The sequence below is a fragment of the Lichenostomus cassidix genome, chromosome 1Ab (assembly GCF_008360975.1).
Source record: "Lichenostomus cassidix isolate B80296 chromosome 1Ab, HeHo_3.0, whole genome shotgun sequence".
In the NCBI taxonomy this organism is placed as follows: domain Eukaryota; kingdom Metazoa; phylum Chordata; class Aves; order Passeriformes; family Meliphagidae; genus Lichenostomus; species Lichenostomus cassidix.
Window position 1 is genome coordinate 5,098,318 of NC_139481.1, and position 18,706 is coordinate 5,117,023.

General features: G+C 43.7%; 1 protein-coding gene across 3 annotated transcripts; it reads left to right on the forward strand.

Annotated features, from left to right (window-relative positions):
• Positions 1-1,564: 1,564 nt before the first annotated feature.
• On the forward strand, positions 1,565-17,546 carry MKRN1 (makorin ring finger protein 1). Of its 3 annotated transcripts, XR_014849465.1 has the most exons (10): positions 1,565-1,772; positions 8,805-8,933; positions 9,680-9,906; positions 12,014-12,154; positions 13,203-13,429; positions 13,920-14,134; positions 14,827-14,937; positions 15,384-15,522; positions 15,647-15,806; positions 15,938-16,062. XR_014849465.1 is itself a non-coding variant. In XM_085049546.1 (9 exons), exons 1-9 carry the CDS (start codon positions 1,603-1,605, stop codon positions 16,148-16,150), a joined length of 1,548 nt encoding a protein of 515 aa, XP_084905672.1. In that variant the 5' UTR covers positions 1,565-1,602; the 3' UTR covers positions 16,151-17,546. The 3 variants fall into 3 exon arrangements, 2 of the variants coding, with proteins under 2 accessions (XP_084905672.1, XP_084905671.1); XM_085049546.1 differs by lacking the exon at positions 15,647-15,806 and having other exon boundaries at positions 15,384-15,498; positions 15,938-17,546; XM_085049545.1 differs by lacking the exon at positions 15,647-15,806 and having other exon boundaries at positions 1,566-1,772; positions 15,938-17,546.
• Positions 17,547-18,706: the final 1,160 nt, after the last annotated feature.

Consider the following 18,706-nt stretch of genomic DNA (forward strand, 5'->3'; position numbering starts at 1 on the left):
TCATGATCATCCTAATGGATCCAAAATAATTTCCCAGATTATCTTAATGCCTTAAAAGTATTTGATTTTTTTTTTCCTAATATGAAGTATTTTTTTCCTCCAGCTGTTTCTAACAGAATGCAAGACTGAACATACACACCTGGTGCAGTTTTTGAACTTTTATTTCAGTGCTGAACATTGCATGAAAAATGCTCTGTGATGGAATCAGGTGCAGAAAATAAGTTTCTTCTTTTAAATATTAAAAAGGTCTTTCCAATTCTCATGGGCCAGTTTTCCATTGAACACCCAGGCTTTCTCATAACAGGGATTTGTGGAACTGAATTTAAAAGCTGTTTGACATTGATCTCTGCGCTGATAATATCAGGAGGGTGTCTGCTGCATAGAGAGCCTGGATCAAGGTGTTTATTTGGGTGCTCCTGGTCCTGGATGAGGGTTGGTCTTATACAACCATGTTCATTCCAAGAACTAGCCGTGTTTTTTTTTCTTTTTTTCCTTTTTTTTTTAATGGATACCTGTGCCTTGGTTTGAAGTCTGTTATAATCGGTATGTGTATTTCACCTCCTTTTAACTCAGAGCTGTTAGCTCAGGTCTGAATTCTGCATATTCCAGAAAATGACAGCAAGCATTCCCCCTGCCCCATTCCTTAGGTAGTGAGGGCACTCCAGGCATTGTTTCTAGACGACCTAAAACCAGATTTACCTCTCCTGACTAGTGCTCTTCCTAAAGCCCAGCCATCCTAGGGTGGTGTCCTGCCTATGTTTAGAGCAAAAGCTTCATTTCAGTACTTCCCGGAGTGACTGACAGCTTGAATATGTTTGATTTTTAATATATTTTCAAGGACAGAGGCAAAATACCAGTAACACTGGACTGACAGACTTCTCCCTTCACCTTGCCCTGTGCTTGCCTGTTCGGAATGTGTTGAGTGCTTGGCCTAAGGCTTGGCAGCAGGAAGCCAAGGACACCATGTAGATCAGGCAAACAGCAGTTTCACAATCAGAATTTATTACAGAATCCCAGAACAGGTCGGGTTGGAAGGAACCACAGTGAGTTATCCAGCCAACCTCCCTGCTCGAGCAAGGTCGTCCTAGGGCACACGACACAGGGTTGGATGCAGAGGGTTCTGGAAGACCTGCAGGGAGGGAGATACGATGGCAGAAGGATGTTTCTCACCCCACACGATCAGCGCAGGGTGGCTCAGAGCCAACTGTGAGGCTGGGCCTTTGAGGCGCCACTGTCCGTCCTGCTCCCCACCCCCCTCTGAGGCGCCACATCGCCACTCCATGCCGTTCCCCGCTGGAAAAGCCCTTTCCCGCGGCCGGCCGCTCCCGGCGGGGCGAGGCGAGCCCTAAGCTGGGGCGCGGGGCTGCGCGGGGCGCGCTCCCGCCGGCTCCACGGGGGCGCGCACGGGTCTCTGCGGCCGCGCGGGGGCAGCACCGGCACAGCCCCGCCCCCAGCGCCACCGCGCGCCGCAGCCCCGCTCGGCCAATGGGAGCCGCCGCTGGGCCGGGGGGGCGGAGCCTGGGCCGCGCCCCGCCCCGCGCGGCCGGAAGGCTCGGCTCCCGGAAGTTCCGGCGCTGCCGCCGCTTTGCGGGATAAACAGTAATGGCGGAGGCGGTGGCGGCGCTGGAGACAACGGCGGGCGCGGCGGGCGCGGCCCTGGGGTCACCCGCGGCGGCCGCGGGAGCGGCGGGCGTCGCCTTCGACTTCGCGGCCGTGCCGCCGCCCTCGGCGGGGCCGGGGGGAGGCGGCTGGACCAAGCAGGTCACCTGCAGGTACGCGCCGCGCGCGGCGGGGGGGGCGCGGGGGGCAGGCGGGCGGGCGCGGCCGCCCTTCCCCGTCCTTCCTCTCCGTTCCCTTCCCTTCTCCCCGCGGTGCCCCCCGTGCCCCGGGGCCTTCTCCCCCACCGCCGACGCCCCCCCCCGCCCCTCCCCTCCCCCCACGGTCACGTACGCGCCGCGCGCGCCCGCCGGCGGCGCGCACCGGCCCCGCCCCGCCCCGCGCGCGGCCCCGGGGACGGCGAACGGCCGCGAGCGGCCCGGGCGGGAGCGGCCCCGGGCGGGGCTACCGGCGGGCGCGGTGCGGCCTGGCGCGGCGAGCCGGGCCCGCCGTTGGGGGCGGTGCGGCCTCTCTGCAGCCGCGGCCTCGGGTGAGGCTGTTCCCCGCGGCCTGGCGCCTGCGGCTGCCGCCCCGCACGGCCCGGCCATGGCAGCGTTCGGCGAGCCGCGGGCCGCGCCATTGTGCGGGAGCAGGGCCGCGGCGGCGGGCGCGAAGGGCGCTTGTGGAAGGAGGTGCTGCAGCCGCGCTCCGCAGAGCGCCACAAAGCAGGAAATGCGGCGCAATTTAAATTCTTGTGCGCATCGATCGAAATTTAAAATTCGGAACGAATTCGCGAGTGATACAGCGAAAACCGTTTATTAAACTGGAGAGCAGGGATAAGTCAGGGCGTGTTGGAAAATGTGCGAAGTGGCCCTGCCTGTGTCACATCGAGGTTCTGTGTGCTGCGTCATTTCCTATCTGTGTTTGCCTTTAAACTGCATTTCTGATAAATCTTCTCTCTGGGGTTATGCAAGCCGTGCTGCATGTTTTAAAGCTTGCCAGATGGACTATTTTTAAACCTACGCTGCTGGTCGGTTGGCAGGCAGAAAGGGATTTAAAACAGTTTTGTGAATGTAGATATATACTAGTTAATATAAAAGCAAGCGATAATTCATGATTAACATGGAGGAGCGTTTTCTCATTTAAAAAAAAAATTGTTTATTTAAATAAATAAAATAAATTGCATTTAACGTCTTTCCGGGCAAATAAATTCCAGGTTACTTGGAAATAAAAAGGAACATCCCTTGGTTAGGAAGGAAAAGGCTCCAGATCCTGACTGAGTTTTATATCTCTCCTTTTTTTTTTTTTTTCCCTTTCCCATTAGTGCCAACGGCAGGTTGCAGCAGCAGCATGAAGAGCCGCTGCTCGGCGTGCCTGTTTCTCATGCCCTGCAGTGTTTAAAGCATCCCTGTTCGCTGTTGCTCCACATTTCCTTTGGCTAATGCCCAGCTCCCTGCTTCCCTTTGGGAAGCACCGTTTGGCAGCGCTCTCGGGGTGCTGCTGCAGGCAGCGGGTTTTGCCTTCCCATCCCCGGGTTAATGTTTGATGCCGGCAGGAGCTGGTGATGAGGAAATGACAGGGAGCTGTGCTTAGCTCAGCTTTGAGTGAGGTGCAAGGTCACTGCTCCCTCGATTTAAGTTTGCCTCGTAATTTCTGAAGATCTGAAAGCTCAGTTAGGCAAATTGGATTGGTGAGACAGCTGTAGGATAGGTATAGATGCAGGATCGATTTATTTGCCATAGTACAGAAGCAGTCAAGTTCATCAGTGTCCTGCAGTGCAGAGAGCCTGGCTAGGGAGTATATTTATTTGCAAACACTCAGGCCGAGTGGGAAGCTAAAGCTACTCTTTTGTAATGGTTAATGTGCTTTAATGTGAGCTTAAACAATGGGATCTGGGCCTTGGATCTAATGAACGTCTCCATTCTTTGTTCTCTCTGGCTAATCCTGCTATTTATCCCATTGCTTGCTTTATTAATTTTTATGGGACTATTCAAGTTGGAGGGAGAATAGCTTTAGTCAGACTTTAAAGTGAGATTAGCAATTTTGACTTGCCCTTCTGAGAACTTGTGATAAAAATTTTGGATTTCTAAGTTTAGTTTTGATAGGATGTATTCATATTTGCGAAGATATGTTTCTTGCTATTAAATTTTGTTTCACCTTTATAAATGAGCTGGAGGATTTACTAGTGAGATGAAGGAGTTAAATTTCAAAATGCAGGTTTTTAGTGTAGGAGGTAGAGCAGTTTCTGTTTGAGTAACACTGCACAATTCTTTTTGTTCACAGGGTTTTTTAGTTGAATCATCATATGGGTGACAGTAAATGCTGCTTGAAAAACTTTTGGGAGATATTCCCTTCAGTATGAGGATTTAGCACACAATGGCTGGTGCAGAAATAATGCTGTTTTATCGAAACTGGAAAGTTTAAAATTGGTAGCAAAAGTCCTTGCTGTTCCTTTGAATATCTGATACATTAAATAGGTTGGTTAATGAGTTTTAGTATACCAGTGTGATATCCTTGGGATAGATGATTAATATCTCAGAGTAAGAGACACAGTGACTAAGATGAAGGACTTTAATTTCTCCTACACATACAAGTTTTGCTGATGTTACCCTTCTGCTTTTCTTGCAGCTAAAGTTTAGAAGTCTTAGGGTGAAATATAGGAAATCATGTTCCCTAAGAGACAATGAAAAATAGTTTTCTTTTTTTGCTTCTGTGGTTTTGCAGTTTTCAAGGCCTGTGTTTTGTAAAATTTCTAGTATTTTAATCTGGAATAAATAGCAGGGGAACAAAACAAATTCAGAACTAGTTTAATACTATGATCTTTTTCCTATTGATACGTTTGAAATAAGAAAAAGAATGGTGGTCCTTACCAAGTTCCTCAGTCCTTCCAGGTGGATACATGGTTTTATTGAGCAGTGCTATAGCCAACCTTTTTTTCCCAGAGGCTTGACACTCTTTGTTCTGTACTTGTGCTTTCCAGATGTCATGCGACAGCAAAAGTCATCAAGTTGACATAGACAAATTACATTTCACTTATTTGTTTAAGAACTGAATGTAAATAAAAGCCATAGCAACTAAATGGTGTTTTTTGAGAGCTGTCTACTTGTTTGTACCGTCACTGTTCTTCCTGAAAACCTGGGTCAGGTATTTTTCTTTCTTTTAATGTGAAGAACGTGCATCAGTAAGGTAATTCAGTGCAGCACCAGGGATGAGGTGTAGGGCCCACATCTCCTGACAGCCCGCCTGCATTGCCCCTTTCATGGCTGCTCTGGTCTGCATCCCCTGATAACTTCTGAAGGAGGTTCTGGAGAAGGAACAAGGAGCTAAATGCTCTTAAGATAAACTCTTTCCCCTCCTTTTTCTTCAGGTTACTAACTCAAGCAGAATTTCACGAGCCAGTAATGTGGCTGAATGCCCTCGGGCTGTGCTAGAGCAGCTTGCTTAGCCTCTTTCCCACTACCTTCTTCCCGGGAATTCTCTCGCTCTCTGTGGCACCTGAAGAAGCTGATGACTGCAGGTGGCTGTTATCCTGAGCTTCCCCATCTGCCAGTCATGGCAGCGTCTTGGGTTTTGAAGGAGGTTTGTTGCTGGGTGTTATATTCTAATTTAGCTGAACCAGTAGTTTAATAAACAAATTAGCATGATCTGAAAGCAGAAACCTGAAGTAAAGAACAGAACACATCTGAATTAGGAAACTCATGGCAAGCTTCAAAAGGTGCAGAAGGAAGCACTGCCTATTGAGAAATACCCATGAAAATCAGGATCTGCTATTTTGATCAAGGCATTCATAATTAGACATGTGTTGAACCTTTTTCAGTGATAAAATGCCAGTGCAGGCAATTATTAATTTTGTCTGGTTTTACCATATGTTAGTGCCACTCATGTTTTATACAATCATGCAGTGAACTCAACTGGGGAAATGATCTGGACTTGGACCCTGATGAGTTCTCTGGTCTGATTCCCCAAGCTGCTTAACCAAAATTCACTCGTATATTTGAATAGGAAGGACAGAGAGCACTGCCAGAATAAGTGCTTTTTTGGATGACAGCATCACAGAGGCTCAGAGAAAATCCAATTATATACTTTTCTTGATCTACTTTTATTTTTTCAGATGAAATTACATGTGTTCTCTGACTACTTGACCAAGTGCAAATTTCAGATATCCTTCTACATGTCACTGTGTAAGGCAGATAACTCATATATTTCTCAGTTTTAAGGATGCTTTTTTCCTATAACCAGAATTAAGTGGCTGGTATTGCTGTTGAGTAGGGTTAAATGGAATACTCTGTGTGTGTAAAGATGGTCTCCAAAATAAATTTCATTATCTTTCCCCAAAAATAATGCACTGTTTATTTTTTTTACATGGCCAAAGTACGTTTTTGCCAAACACTGCAACTTGATATGTAAAGTGTTAGATTCTTCGTGACCTTAAAGTAAAAATCTTACCGCTCAGTAGGGGGAGGGTTGTGAGGATGCTGGGTTGTAATTTTAAGATAAATACATTTTTCCCCTCCCACTCCAGCCTTCTTGTTCAAATAATGCTGAGTTTGCTGTATAGGATTGAAGGCTTTTAAAAATGATGTGTGAATGAGCTTAGGAGTGTTTTATGTTTATTTTTTTGTCTTTATAGCCTACCATTTCAATATAATAAATTGTGACAACTTTCAGAATTATACAGAATCTGTACTTGCAGAAGATTTTTCTAACATAAACTGGGAAGGAAGGAAAGGGATTTGGAGCCTCATTTTCCCTATCAAGCAGTGGGAGAATCTAATTTTGGGGCTTAGGTACTTAGGATAAGTCATGTTGACCAAATAGTTTCTATCAGATGTCCTCACTTCAGGCAGGTGCCTTTCTCTCAGTGACTCATTTCAGCTGTAGTGGTGTCCCAACACTTTGTTGGCTCAAGGAGCAGAGTGGCTGTGCAGGGTCGTTGGGCAATGATCTGATCCAGATTAAAAATAACCGTGGGGGCAGCAAAAGGAATGTCAGATTCCACTGCAGCCATTTCCTGGTCTGTCTCACTGGGTGGCTATTGAGTTGCTGCCCCAGCACATGGGGGAAGCAAAGCCTCGTGGAAAAAAGCAAAGGGTGGAGATGACAGTTGTTAAAGAACAAACGTTCAACAACCTGAATTCCTTTTTTTAACCTATTGTTGTGACTACCATTTCTTAAAAGCAATCAAGCCAGAAATTCCAGTTATATTCTGGTTCCATGACTTCATGGGTGGTTTGGTTTGTTTTTGGTTTTGTATTATGGGGTTTTTTGTTTGCTTGTGTGTGTGGGTTAAGTAGGTTTGGTTTTTCTTATTTGCTTTTGAGGTGGTTCTGTCTGTAGGTGGGTTCTGCTGTTGGGGGGCAGTTTGTGGATGTGATTTTTTGGGGGGGGTTATGTGTTTTTTGTTCACGAGGGAGTGTGCTGGTTGCATAGCAGGGATGGGTTGTGTTCTGATCTTGCAACACGCTATTCCTGGTGGTGCTGGCGTAGCTGTTTGCTGCCACCTGACCCTGCAGAGCCTCATCTGAGTATCGTACTGCTGATTTTTTATGACTGTCTCATTTCTTACCTGGTTAATACATCTCTACAGGGTACAGACAGGGGATTTGGAGTGTGAATTTGAGCGTTTTGAGTGTGAATTGCAGCCTGATGGCAAGTGTCAGATTGTGGTCTGTAAAACCAGTTTAGATTTTTTTTTTTTTTTTATTCTTAGTATGTTGAATACGCCATTGGTCTTGCACATGGAGGGCTATCAGCTCTCTAAACACTCAACCTCAACTTTTAATATTTTTCTAAAGCTGAATTGCAGCTGTAGCTCTGCTTATGTCATTTGGTGCATTGTTCACTGGCTTTATCTGACTTCTTAAAAATATAGTAGACTAAACAGCTATGCAGAAGTGCATGCAGTTCAACATCTTATCACCTTTCCTGGCTAGAAATATCAACTCGAATGTACTGTTCTGTGAAGAGCTGTCTTAATCTTGGTTGTGGCTGCTGAAAGATGATCCCTGTGTCTCCTGTGCTGGCTGTGAGGCTGCCCTCAGCTGCTTGGGCAGCCTGGTTCTGGCTGTGCAGCAAAGTGATGCAAGTGTGCAACAGGAGGAGGGCAGGACTGCCCCATTCAGCAGCAACATGGGTTTAGATAGGTATCTGCTTCTCACTCTTCCCTCAAGTGGTGCTTTGTACAAGATCGAAATCCTCACAAATTTTCTTGTTTACTAGGTCTTCATATTTCCAACGAGTTCAGGGTTTGCAGCTTACTTGGTATCTGGGAGCAGTGCGGCTTCTTTCTAAACTGAAGTGTTGGTAAACGTTTATGAATTCCATCTTTACACAGGATTTTTTTTCCCCCCTTTTTTTCTTGCTAATTCTTCTGTGTGGATTGAGAGAGGTGTACTCAAACTTTGGAGTTGTAGTTTTGATGTGAATGTACTGAATCTGAACAGTTATGTTACACTGAATTTCAAGAAGCTTCTTGTTCTAGGTTAAAAAAAAATGAAAATCACTCTTCAGTTTTCTTGAATAGCTGAATTGAAGATGCTAAATTAAACTTGTGCTACTTGACATGCTAAAATTGTTTAAACTGTCCTCAAAAGCTTTGAAACTGTCCAAGTTTTTCAAGACAAGCAGCACAGTATTGAAGCAGAGTGCTTCAACTATTTATTTGGCACCTGTTGCAGAACTAATATGTGTGTTTTGTCAGATGTAATTATCCGTCACAAACATGTTTTGCATTCTTGGAGAGGAAATCACTTTTGATTGAATTACTTATGAATCCAGAATAGATTTAAAACCTTGGGTGATTTAGGGTGTGTCTGGGTTTGATTCCTGTGTTCACTGTTGGGTTCCTGTAAGGTTTTTGCTTGTGTTGGCACACAGTAGATGGACCCTAAGTTTTACTTGTAGCTCCTTGGTCCAAGACTCTTTCCTCTTAGTGTCATAGCCCAGGATAACTTTGCTTTACAGGTTTGGGGTTTTTCCCAGGCTTTTGTAAGAGTCCCTAAACATGCAGCACAGTTCACTGCAATAGCTGAGGCTTCATTTTTCCTCAGATACTCTTATTTTTATGGTTATACTGGGGCAGAGTCCCATGAGTCTTCAGAGTTGTTCTTAATTCAGCATACCTTGATTTACAGAATAACAAGATCATCCAAAGACTTTGTTTCCACCTTCAGTGCTTCTCCTTAACTCACCATTATCTTCTCTTACAGATACTTCATGCATGGAGTCTGCAAGGAAGGAGACAATTGCCGCTACTCCCATGATCTCTCCACCAGTCAATCTACCATGGTGTGCAGGTATTACCAGCGAGGATGCTGTGCTTATGGAGATCATTGCAGGTAAGAAATGTCCCTGGCCATCCTGCAGGAGTCACTTCACTCTGAATCGCTGAGTAGAGTGTTCAGGCAAAGACAGTAGATCTTAGTGTTTTCTACTTTTGTTGCAACTTCAGGAATTTATGGAATAGCTTTTCACAAACTCTCTTCTCTTGCTAAATACTGGTGGTCACTCTGCAAATAAATGAAAAAAGCCAAGGTGATAACTAGTTTTCATAACAAAGGTAGTTGTCAGGGTGTGGAGTTTTCTTATTTTTTTGATAGTAACAACAGTACATTAATTGAAATCTGAGACTACATTCAGACTAGCTGAATGGATGAAACTGAGCTACACTATTTTAAATGATCATGAAAGTCTGAACAGGTAAGAATTTTTTTTTTATGGTGTTGTCTCTTGGAGAATTGGTACTCTGACACTGGAACTACCATTTTGGAAAAGTAACTGGAGTTACAAACTGACCAGTTTTGGACATAATTGAAGTTTGTTCTATGTAAGTTAAGTAAGAATTGTGCCCTTTTTTCTCCAAAATCTCAGAGTACATTGTGTTCCCTTGAGCAATGCTGACAGATTGCACAAATAGAAGCATGTCTCTATAAAGGGTCATCAGGGACTTTCTCTTCCAAGCCATTTCTAGGTCCTCCTGACAAATAGCAATTCACATCTTCCTTAGTTTATTTTCAATACATAGGGCTGCTTTATCGAAGTATTTTTTTATGGAAAGTTGACATGATGTGTTTTAATTTTTTAGATATGAACATACCAAGCCACTAATACAGGAAGAAGTGACTGATGTGAATCCAGAGGAAGAAATCTATCCATCAGTGTCCTCAGACTTCGCACCGCTCCCCGAAACCGTTGAAGAATTTATTGCTGAGATAGAAGATGAAAATACAGATTTGGCAGCAGCAGGAGTAGGAGCTGAAGACTGGGTGAATGCAGTGGAGTTTGTCCCTGGGCAGCCATACTGTGGACGTGGTAAGCTGATCATGGGATAACAGTGAATCTCCATCCTGGGTCGACAGTTTCTATGTAGTGCATTTATTTTAATGCTTTTGAGTACAGCTATTCATATTTATTGATTATCTCAAATGAATTTGGGTTTTCCAACATGAGTAGTTGGACTGACTGTTCCATTCTGAAACCAGGTATATTTCAAGACAGTCTCTGCATGACTGGCTTTCTCTTGCTATGTTTCTGAATGACCTGAGAATCTCCTTTGAAGAATTACTGGTGATGCAATTAACATTGCTGCTCTGTAGAGATAATCTGTGATAATCTGCTGCCTTAGTGTTTTGGATTTATTTGATTTGGGGTGGTTTTGCAATCTTTTAAAGGTTTTTCAGTGGAGGTACAGATTCCTGTAGAAGGAATTGAAGCCTGATGCTTACTTTTGTGGATCTCATGGCCAGAGGCCGAAAATGATTTATTCTAGTTACTTTTCTGGAACTCAAGCTTTCTAATACTGTGACAGCTCATGATGGGAATGATACTGAAGAAGCTCATTATATGGGACCAGACTGTTTGAGTAGCATTCTTGTCATCTATTTTCCTGCAGAAAGATTGCAGTCTTAAAATTCAAGTGAAAAGTGGGCTAAACGTGTTCACTTTAACATAACATCTAATATTTGTCTCTCTAAGGGATGAGAAGGCCATGAGTACTTAAATAATTGTTTGAATTCAAAATTGACACCATTCATCCAGAAGAATTTGAAGAAGTCATAGAGTGCTCAGATTATACTACTTTGTTTCCACAGCACTGCTCAGATTCTCAGAATTGGAAAGAGAATGACCTCAGTGTTACAGGGTGCTGCTTGGAGCCTGCTGCCATCCAGCTTGAGGAAGGGGAAGAGGAATGGTCAAGTGACACAGTTTCCTAGTGTTGTTGAGAAGTTTGATTATGGAATTGTGTAATATCCCAAAGGAATGAAAACTTGACCACTACCTGTGAATGTGTCATCTTACTGTCATAAAAGATACAGCTTCTGTGCTTGTTGAGACAATTTAAAAAATATTTTAATCAGAGCATAATAGTTTATATTGGAAGGAACCTCTGGATTTCATCTGGTTCATTTCCTGCTTAAAGAGGCAGAGGCTTTGTTTAGTTGAATATCTATCAGAGATGTTCAAAGGGCCATAACCTCTGGGTATCCTTTGCAATGTTTGACTTCTTTCACAAAGAAAGCCTCTTTTCTAGTATGTAATTGGGTTTTGCCCTGCCTCAGCTTGCCTTCTGTCTCTTGTCATGTGCACATCTGAGAAGAGTCAGTCTCTTTTCTTGGGCTTCAGCCCCATTAATGACTAGCTGGCCCTCCACTGGAATCAATTCATTGCTACTTTGAACAGAGATCTTCTAAATACAGCCAGTCCTTATAGGAAAGCTGATGCTTCTTCTTGAAGTCTGAGTCATTATACTGTTAACTTAGTTTTACTAAAGCACTTCCTTTTTCTAGGGGTTAGGCTTATTTTTCATGCAAACGTGTGCCAGATTAAGTTAAATAATGTTCTCTCCTGTGAATTTTGTTGAAATGATTCTCTGATTTCGGACTAAACCTGGTATCTTGAAGATGACTTCAGGACCTAGCAGAGGAGATAGTGATGATTCCTCACGTATTCACTTGTTAGTTGTACAGATGTGCCACATTTCCATACTTGTTCTGCAGCTACTGCTGCTTAATGTTCTGCAGTAATTGAGGAAAAGTAAAAAAGCAGAAATACAAGAAACACTAAATTGGGCGTCTGTTTCCTGTTACTGAGAGATGAATATGTTTGATGCTACAGTGTCCTAAAGTGCAAGCAGGTGGTGTGTGGAACAAAGGTAACAAACCAGTTTTTCTGCTAGCATGGATTTAACCCTGTTGTCTGGGAAATGGGCAGTGAGAAGGTGGGGCTTGAGTCCACCTACTGGTGAGCCGAGGTTTGGAAAACAGCAGGCAGAATCATAAACAGCGAATGTTCCTCTGCGGGATTCTGAATATCTAATCTAAACCCACCCTCTTTCAGGTTGAATTTTATTTTGAACTTGTTACCCCTTGTCTTATTACTGCATGCCTTTTTATAAAGTCCCTCTTCATCTTTCTTGTAGGCCCCCTTCAGGTCCTGGAAGGCTGCAGTAAGGTCACCCCGGAGCCTTCTCTTCTCCAGGCCGAGCAACCCCAACTGTCTGAGCCTTTCCTCATAGGGGAGGTGTTCCATCCCTCTAACCATCTTCATGGCCCTCAACTAGGTAAAAAAATCTGTGACAACAATAACTAGCACAAATGAACTCTAGCTGCTCTTCCTGGTGTTTACTCTGAATATAGTAATGCTTTTTGTTTATTAATCTTCAGTTTCACACTGACTGTTTTGTCGTCTAATTCAGTGATCATCATACTTATGTAACAATCTTCAAAGACTGTTTGGCTTGTGGTGAGGTAGGCAAGCATGTGTTTGAGGTACAGGGAAAAGTGTTCAGCAGCAGCTGTCTAAATGGGGAAGAGCAATGATACAAATTTCAGTTCAGTTTAGAATTAGGTAAAGAAATTTACTTAGAACTTTGCAAAATTGATGGCTAGCTTGGAATGCAGTGAAAATAGCCTGAATTTCAGTTTCCTAGGTTCATGTGTTTGGCTAATTGACCAGAGATTTGTTAATGACAGGCTTTTTGCCAAATATGTAGAATGGAGTTCATTTGAGAGGTGTGGACACCACTCTTCTATCAATCCTAGAGATGCATGGGAGTCCAGAAATGAAAGTTTGTTCAGGCTAAACAACAGCATGGTGATTAATCTGCACATAAGGAAGTGCTGATGTGTTGCCATACTAGCATTTTGTTGTGCTGGATACACCTTTATTACTTCAGCTGTGTTATTTGTGGGGAAAAAACCTGTTAACTTTAGCTGATGTGAAGAACTTTGCTGAAGTGAAATTGATTCTAAAAGCAGTGAGAGATTTGTAGCCTTATTTAATTGTTGGTGAACCAGAGTCTGTGCAACTGTGTATTTAAGCTGCTGAGGACTAGTGAGGTTTTTCTAGTGTGGATTTAGCCTGTAAATGGATCTGCCCTGACCACTGAAACTTTGATAGCTTTAATCTTGTTTGGGTTGAAGGATGAAGAAATTGGTCTTGAAATTTCTTGAGTGGGGGAAAGAATTTAGTTCAGGTTGAGGGTGTGTGAAACTTGGACTGAAATGAACCTAATTTTTTTATTATTTTCTTTGGGTAACCCAAGTGTTCTTAACTCTTGGTGCTCAAAATCTGAATCTGCTGCTTACTGTTCTTAATTCTGTTCCCAGCTGCTCCTTTCTGTGCTGAAGCACCCTTGCAGGAAATGGTGATTGAAGAAGAATATGAGAAGCAGCAAGCAGATGTGGAGATGAAGAAGGAGCTGTGCCCCTACGCTGCATTAGGAGAATGTCGTTACGGAGAAAACTGCGTGTATATCCATGGGGATGTGTGTGATATGTGTGGCCTGCAGGTCTTGCATCCCATTGATGCTGCACAGAGATCTCAGCACATAAAGGTAAGCAAACAACTGTCTGGTGTTTAACAGCTGTAAGTTATTGCTTCCTAGCTCCCTTCAATCACTTGTTACTAATTCCCTTTCGTTTGAAGGTGTGTGCAGGTCAGGCAGTGAATGAAATTCCGGTTGTAAACTAGACTGTTTCCTGCCAGGGCCATACTCAAAAGCAGCTGGATTTCCTTATCTGTGTTGGGAGAGCAGTCTGCTTAAAGATACTAAATCTTTGTTCTTTGCCTAGTAAAAGTGGATGGTCTTTTAGATTGCCTTTTCATGTTTTAAAAGCAGTGTCTGAAGGAAGGAATTTGAACTCTGAACTGATTGTTCCCCATTACTTGAGCAGATTTTTTTTTTTTGAGGATAAAGATTTTTTTTTTCAGCTTAATCACACTCCATTCATTATGCAAAACAGCAAACTGAGTTAAAAACCTGCTTAGACCTCACCAGGTGACCAGTGGTCTCTGTAGTTGTTTTCTTTGTGTCTCCTTTGCAGTCTTGCATTGAAGCTCACGAGAAGGACATGGAGCTTTCCTTTGCCGTCCAGCGTAGTAAAGACATGGTGTGCGGGATCTGCATGGAGGTGGTGTATGAGAAAGCCAATCCCAGCGAGCGCCGCTTTGGGATCCTCTCCAACTGCAGCCACACTTACTGTCTCAAGTGCATCCGCAAGTGGAGGAGTGCGAAACAATTTGAGAGCAAGATTATAAAGTGAGGCACTTTCCCATTTCGATTGTGCTTTGTTACTGTGGAAGAATTTAGTAACTTGTGACAACTTGCAACTGACTTCCAGATGCAGACTGCACAGAGACTGCATTTAATGCGTACTAACTTTTAGTTTAGGAGTGAAATAATTGTCAGGGATCACATTTACACTCTGATTTGGTTAATATTTTACAAAACTCAATGGTAGTAAATAACTGTTGTTTATTTAGTAGCATGTTGTCCAATGGTTACCGTTCGTGTCTTGGACACCCAAGCAGGAATATGGAAACAGATTAACCAGTTCAGAATGTATGCTGCTTAATTCATTACTGCCGTAGAGCATTACTCAGTTGGCAAAACATCTCTCCATTTAAGGCTGTTCTAGAAAATACAAAGTTCTAATCAAATAAATATAGGGATAATACTAAAATAAATTTATTTAATTCTAAAGAAAAAGGAGTCTGTGTGAAGTGTTTTTTCAAGCTTTTCTGAGACAAGCTGACCAGCTTCCATTGCCATTGAGTTCTTGAAGAAGAGAATTTAGGTTATGTTCATGTATAAGAGTCTAGATTGAAAAGGTTGTACAGCAAGTATGTGAGTGCAGTACCTCTTTAAAGATGGATATATGCCATGACTTGTATAGGAGAGAGAGCGCCCTGTAATGTGGAATTTTGCAGCACAGTCTGTTCGTTTCCCAGGTCCTGCCCAGAATGCCGGATCACTTCTAACTTTGTCATTCCAAGTGAGTACTGGGTGGAGGAGAAGGAAGAGAAGCAGAAACTCATTCAGAAATACAAGGAGGCAATGAGGTATGAGCAATGCAGCCTTTTGTCAAATTGAGACTGCAGAGATAAAAGCACACATGGAGAAGAAGGGCGTTGATGTAAAGCCCCTTTTCACACCTCCTTTCCACCACCACGTGTGAAGTGCATCTTTGCCTATCTGCCCACAGATGCATGCACACAGTCCCAAAGCTATTTCTGTGTTCTTTCACCTCAGTCTTTCCCTTCTTTACACAAAACACTGGTGGTGTAGCCATAAGGCAATCCAAGCTCCTGCACTGCACACCATCCGTGTCCCTCTGCATGCATCAGTCCACATGTAGTGTAATACATCATTTGTGCACCTAGGTCTTTTACTCACTAAATGCCTTCTGCTCCTGATGCCTGAGATCCTAGTGGACTGCAGGTAAATGCAATTCTGAAGTCCATTTGGGGTCTGCTGTCAGTAAGGGTTGCGATATTTTCCTTTCCAGCAACAAGCCATGCAGGTATTTTGATGAAGGCCGTGGGAGCTGTCCATTTGGAGGGAACTGTTTTTACAAGCATGAATATCCTGATGGCCGCCAAGAGGAGCCACAAAGACCCAAAGTAGGAACCTCAAGTAGATACCGGGTCAGTGCTGCTGTTAATTGCCCTTCCAGTAGGGAGAGAGCACAGAAGGGGGGTGGGCATTATGTCTTCTGCCTTGAGAAGAAGCTAGGCAAATATTGACTCTTCTTTTTTCCACTTCTGATAGACCTCTGTAATGGTGAATTTGAAGGAAGCGGTGCTCTAAAGTTTGTGAATGCTGGAGGCCAAGATGGAAAGACTAAATTATAAAAACTTTCCTACAACATACTGAAGTAGAAATGTTGGGTAGCATTAATAGGGGTGTATAAGGGTAAATTCTCCCTGAGGTCAGTATCTCCCTGAAAGAGAAACGTGATTTGCATGTCAGAAAGTACACCAGGGGTGTTGTCAGCCTCTGGAAAAGCTCCTACTTTGTACCAGTTGGTCACCTGGGGAAACCCTTGTGTTCCATTTGCAGGCCCAGCGGAGGAATAGGTTCTGGGAGTTCATCGAGGAGCGAGAGAACGGTGATCCCTTTGAAACCGACGAGGATGAGGTGGTGACCTTTGAGCTCGGTGAGATGTTGCTTATGCTGTTGGCAGCCGGAGGTGATGATGAGCTAACAGATTCCGAGGACGAGTGGGACTTATTTCATGATGAGCTGGAAGATTATTATGATTTGGATCTATAGCACCTGTCAGTGGAAGTGTGGACTGTTGTCTTGGCTTCAGGCAGTAGCTATTACCTGTGGTGTTGTGGCAGTGCCTGTGTTTCTCCTAGGCAGGCCGATCAATTCCAGGTGCTGTTGTAATAACTTTTACCCAGGGTCTGTCTCTTCCCCTCCCCTCCTCTCCCACCCCAGAAGTGTTGTTTCTCCTCTGTTTAAACAAATAACAAGAAATAAATCTTTAAAATGTTAGTTTTTGTAAAAATAAATTTAACTGTCAAACAGTTAGCTTAGGTTTGTTGCTTCATCTGTGTACCCAACAGAGTTCACCCAGTTCCAGGGTTAAAGTGTTTACAGGAATTCCACACTCATTTTGAAGAGCCCAGATACAAAAATGAGCAGTGGCCATGCAGTGGGGATGTAAATTGGCTGATGGCCTTTATTCTGTATTTGTTCCAATATTTCTGATTTCAGGCCAGATACAAATATTCTTTCTGGAATCAGCTCCGTTCCAGCCCCCTCATGTACACGTCTTCATTTGTGACTTTTGGTCTCTGTTTACTTGCACATTACTATTACTACTGTGTAACCAGAACCAGGTGTGAACGTTCTGGATTTTTACTGTGTTTAGCATGAAAGGAAAATGTCTTTGTGAAAGGAGAACTCTCTATGTGTATATACAGATAAATGTAGAGTTGGACCTCAAGGATGGGGAGACTCTGTGTAAGTTAAAAATAACAAAACCATCTTTCATCCCCTCTTGGTGCATGAAGTCTAGCCTCCAATTGGACATGAAACTGGTCTAGTGGTCTCAGCCCAGACTGGGAAACGATCCTATCGCTTAACTTGATAGATGGCACTCCCTAATACACCAGCTCTCTTTCACGTGTATGATTAGGGTTGTCCTGGAGCAGAAATCCGGTTAGCCAAGGTGGGGTCAGAGGAACACCAGAGAGGACCCTTTAGCTTTATCGCTCTGTAAGTTTTAGAACTTCATGTAAACACTTAAGCCGTGAGCTTTGCTAGAAACTCGCTGTGCCTCCCAGCTGCTTTGAGGTACTCGTGCCTCTCTGCAGCTGAGTTGGGCAGGTTGCCTGGTAAAGCTGTTCAGTTTATGTGAGTTACTGCTTACAAAGGCAGTCGTGCAGTTTCTGGCTGTAATTTGCATTGAGAAATTACTTTGCCACCAAAGCCCCAGCACAGGAATTTTAACCTTGCATTACATTATTGCTGTTTTTTATTGACTTGTGGATGCCCCGTGATCTGTTCTCCTGCTGCTCTTGTCCCCTAGACTGCCTCTCCTTTCACTTTTAAATGGAATGAGAAATTGTTCTGAGGTCTATAACGTATTGTTTTGCAGCTGCCTTTTGTAAGAAGCACTTTTCCCAAATAAAAAAAGGAAAAAAAAATTAAACAAGAAGTCAGTCTGTTCTTTTATGCTTGAAGCTTCTGGTTTTTAACTTGATTCTTTTTGTGTGTGTTTCTGTAAATACAAAGGCATTTATGTCTTAACTCATTCTTAACTCCTGCAGGACTGTGTCATGCTTGAGACAGAATTTTAGCATTGTTAGAGCCTTTCCAGGAAGGAGCCTGTAATGCAAGGGACACATTCCAGACAGTTGAGACAGCTGATCTGTTGAAGGGAAGAATATCTGGGGCCATTAATAAGAACAGACGTGTCTTGCTTTCTCAGAAGTAAGTTCTACGCTGTTGTGTTAATTTTATTTGCACTGAACAAAGCCAACTGCAGGACATACTCTTATCCATAGTTTCCTATCGTAATGCTGTTTGGACAGCAAGTCCAAGCACTTGCCACCTGCTGAGGCTCCACATGCTTGAAGCCTGTGTGTGTTCAGAAAGAAGCATTTTTCTGTAGAAATACGCAAAGTTGGAAGTAAACTGCTAGAAGCATATTCAGATGCTGGAGAATATGATTAAATAAAGTTTAAATGAACAGAGTAAAGCCATTTTTGGTTTGTTGGTTTTTTTCCCAGGGGCAAGTAGCAGAGGGAGGAAAGGAATGTAAATTGAGTAAATGACACTTGAAACTGATAAGAAGGAGAAACAGAAAATTTAAAGCTTTCTTGCCCTCCGTGGTGAACAGAAGTTGTTACAACCTGTTGGAAAGCTTCATTCAAATGTGAGTTTGTAAGAAAGCTATGTTCTGATAAGATAGGAAAAGGTAATGAACTTACCAGCCAGAGCACACACGTGAGCTTGCCTTCATAAGGGGTCAGGAGTGATGTGCTTTTTTCTCTGCCTGGGTGTTCTTGTGGCACATCGGTGGCGGCTGCTGCTTGTAAAGTTTCTTCTGTACGTGTTACAGAGGAGGCTGAGAATCCCCAGATGAGTGATTTGCTTTGGTGGAGGCTGGTGGGTGGGGCTGCGTGGCCACTGATGTGTTCACGTGCATCATGACAAATAGTTCCTCTTGCTTTCAGTTGTGCTGTGGTTCCTGTTGAGCAGGTTCAGGAACTGCCTGTGTTTGTCCCCAGGCAGTACTGCTGGGTGCCACTTCCTGAGGCTTGTTTCCAAGCTGGCTGGAGCATTGTGATTTCCACCCTCGCCAACCCCAGACTG

What these genes read in the sequence shown, in the direction of transcription:
- MKRN1 (XM_085049545.1), top strand. Translation starts at nt 1,603, where the DNA reads ATGGCGGAGGCGGTGGCGGCGCTGGAGACAACGGCGGGCGCGGCGGGC. An exon ending in GCTTATGGAGATCATTGCAG is followed by an intron (nt 8,934 to 9,679) that starts GTAAGAAATGTC and finishes TTAATTTTTTAG; the next exon opens with ATATGAACATACCAAGCCAC. An exon ending in GAACCTCAAGTAGATACCGG is followed by an intron (nt 15,523 to 15,937) that starts GTCAGTGCTGCT and finishes TTCCATTTGCAG; the next exon opens with GCCCAGCGGAGGAATAGGTT.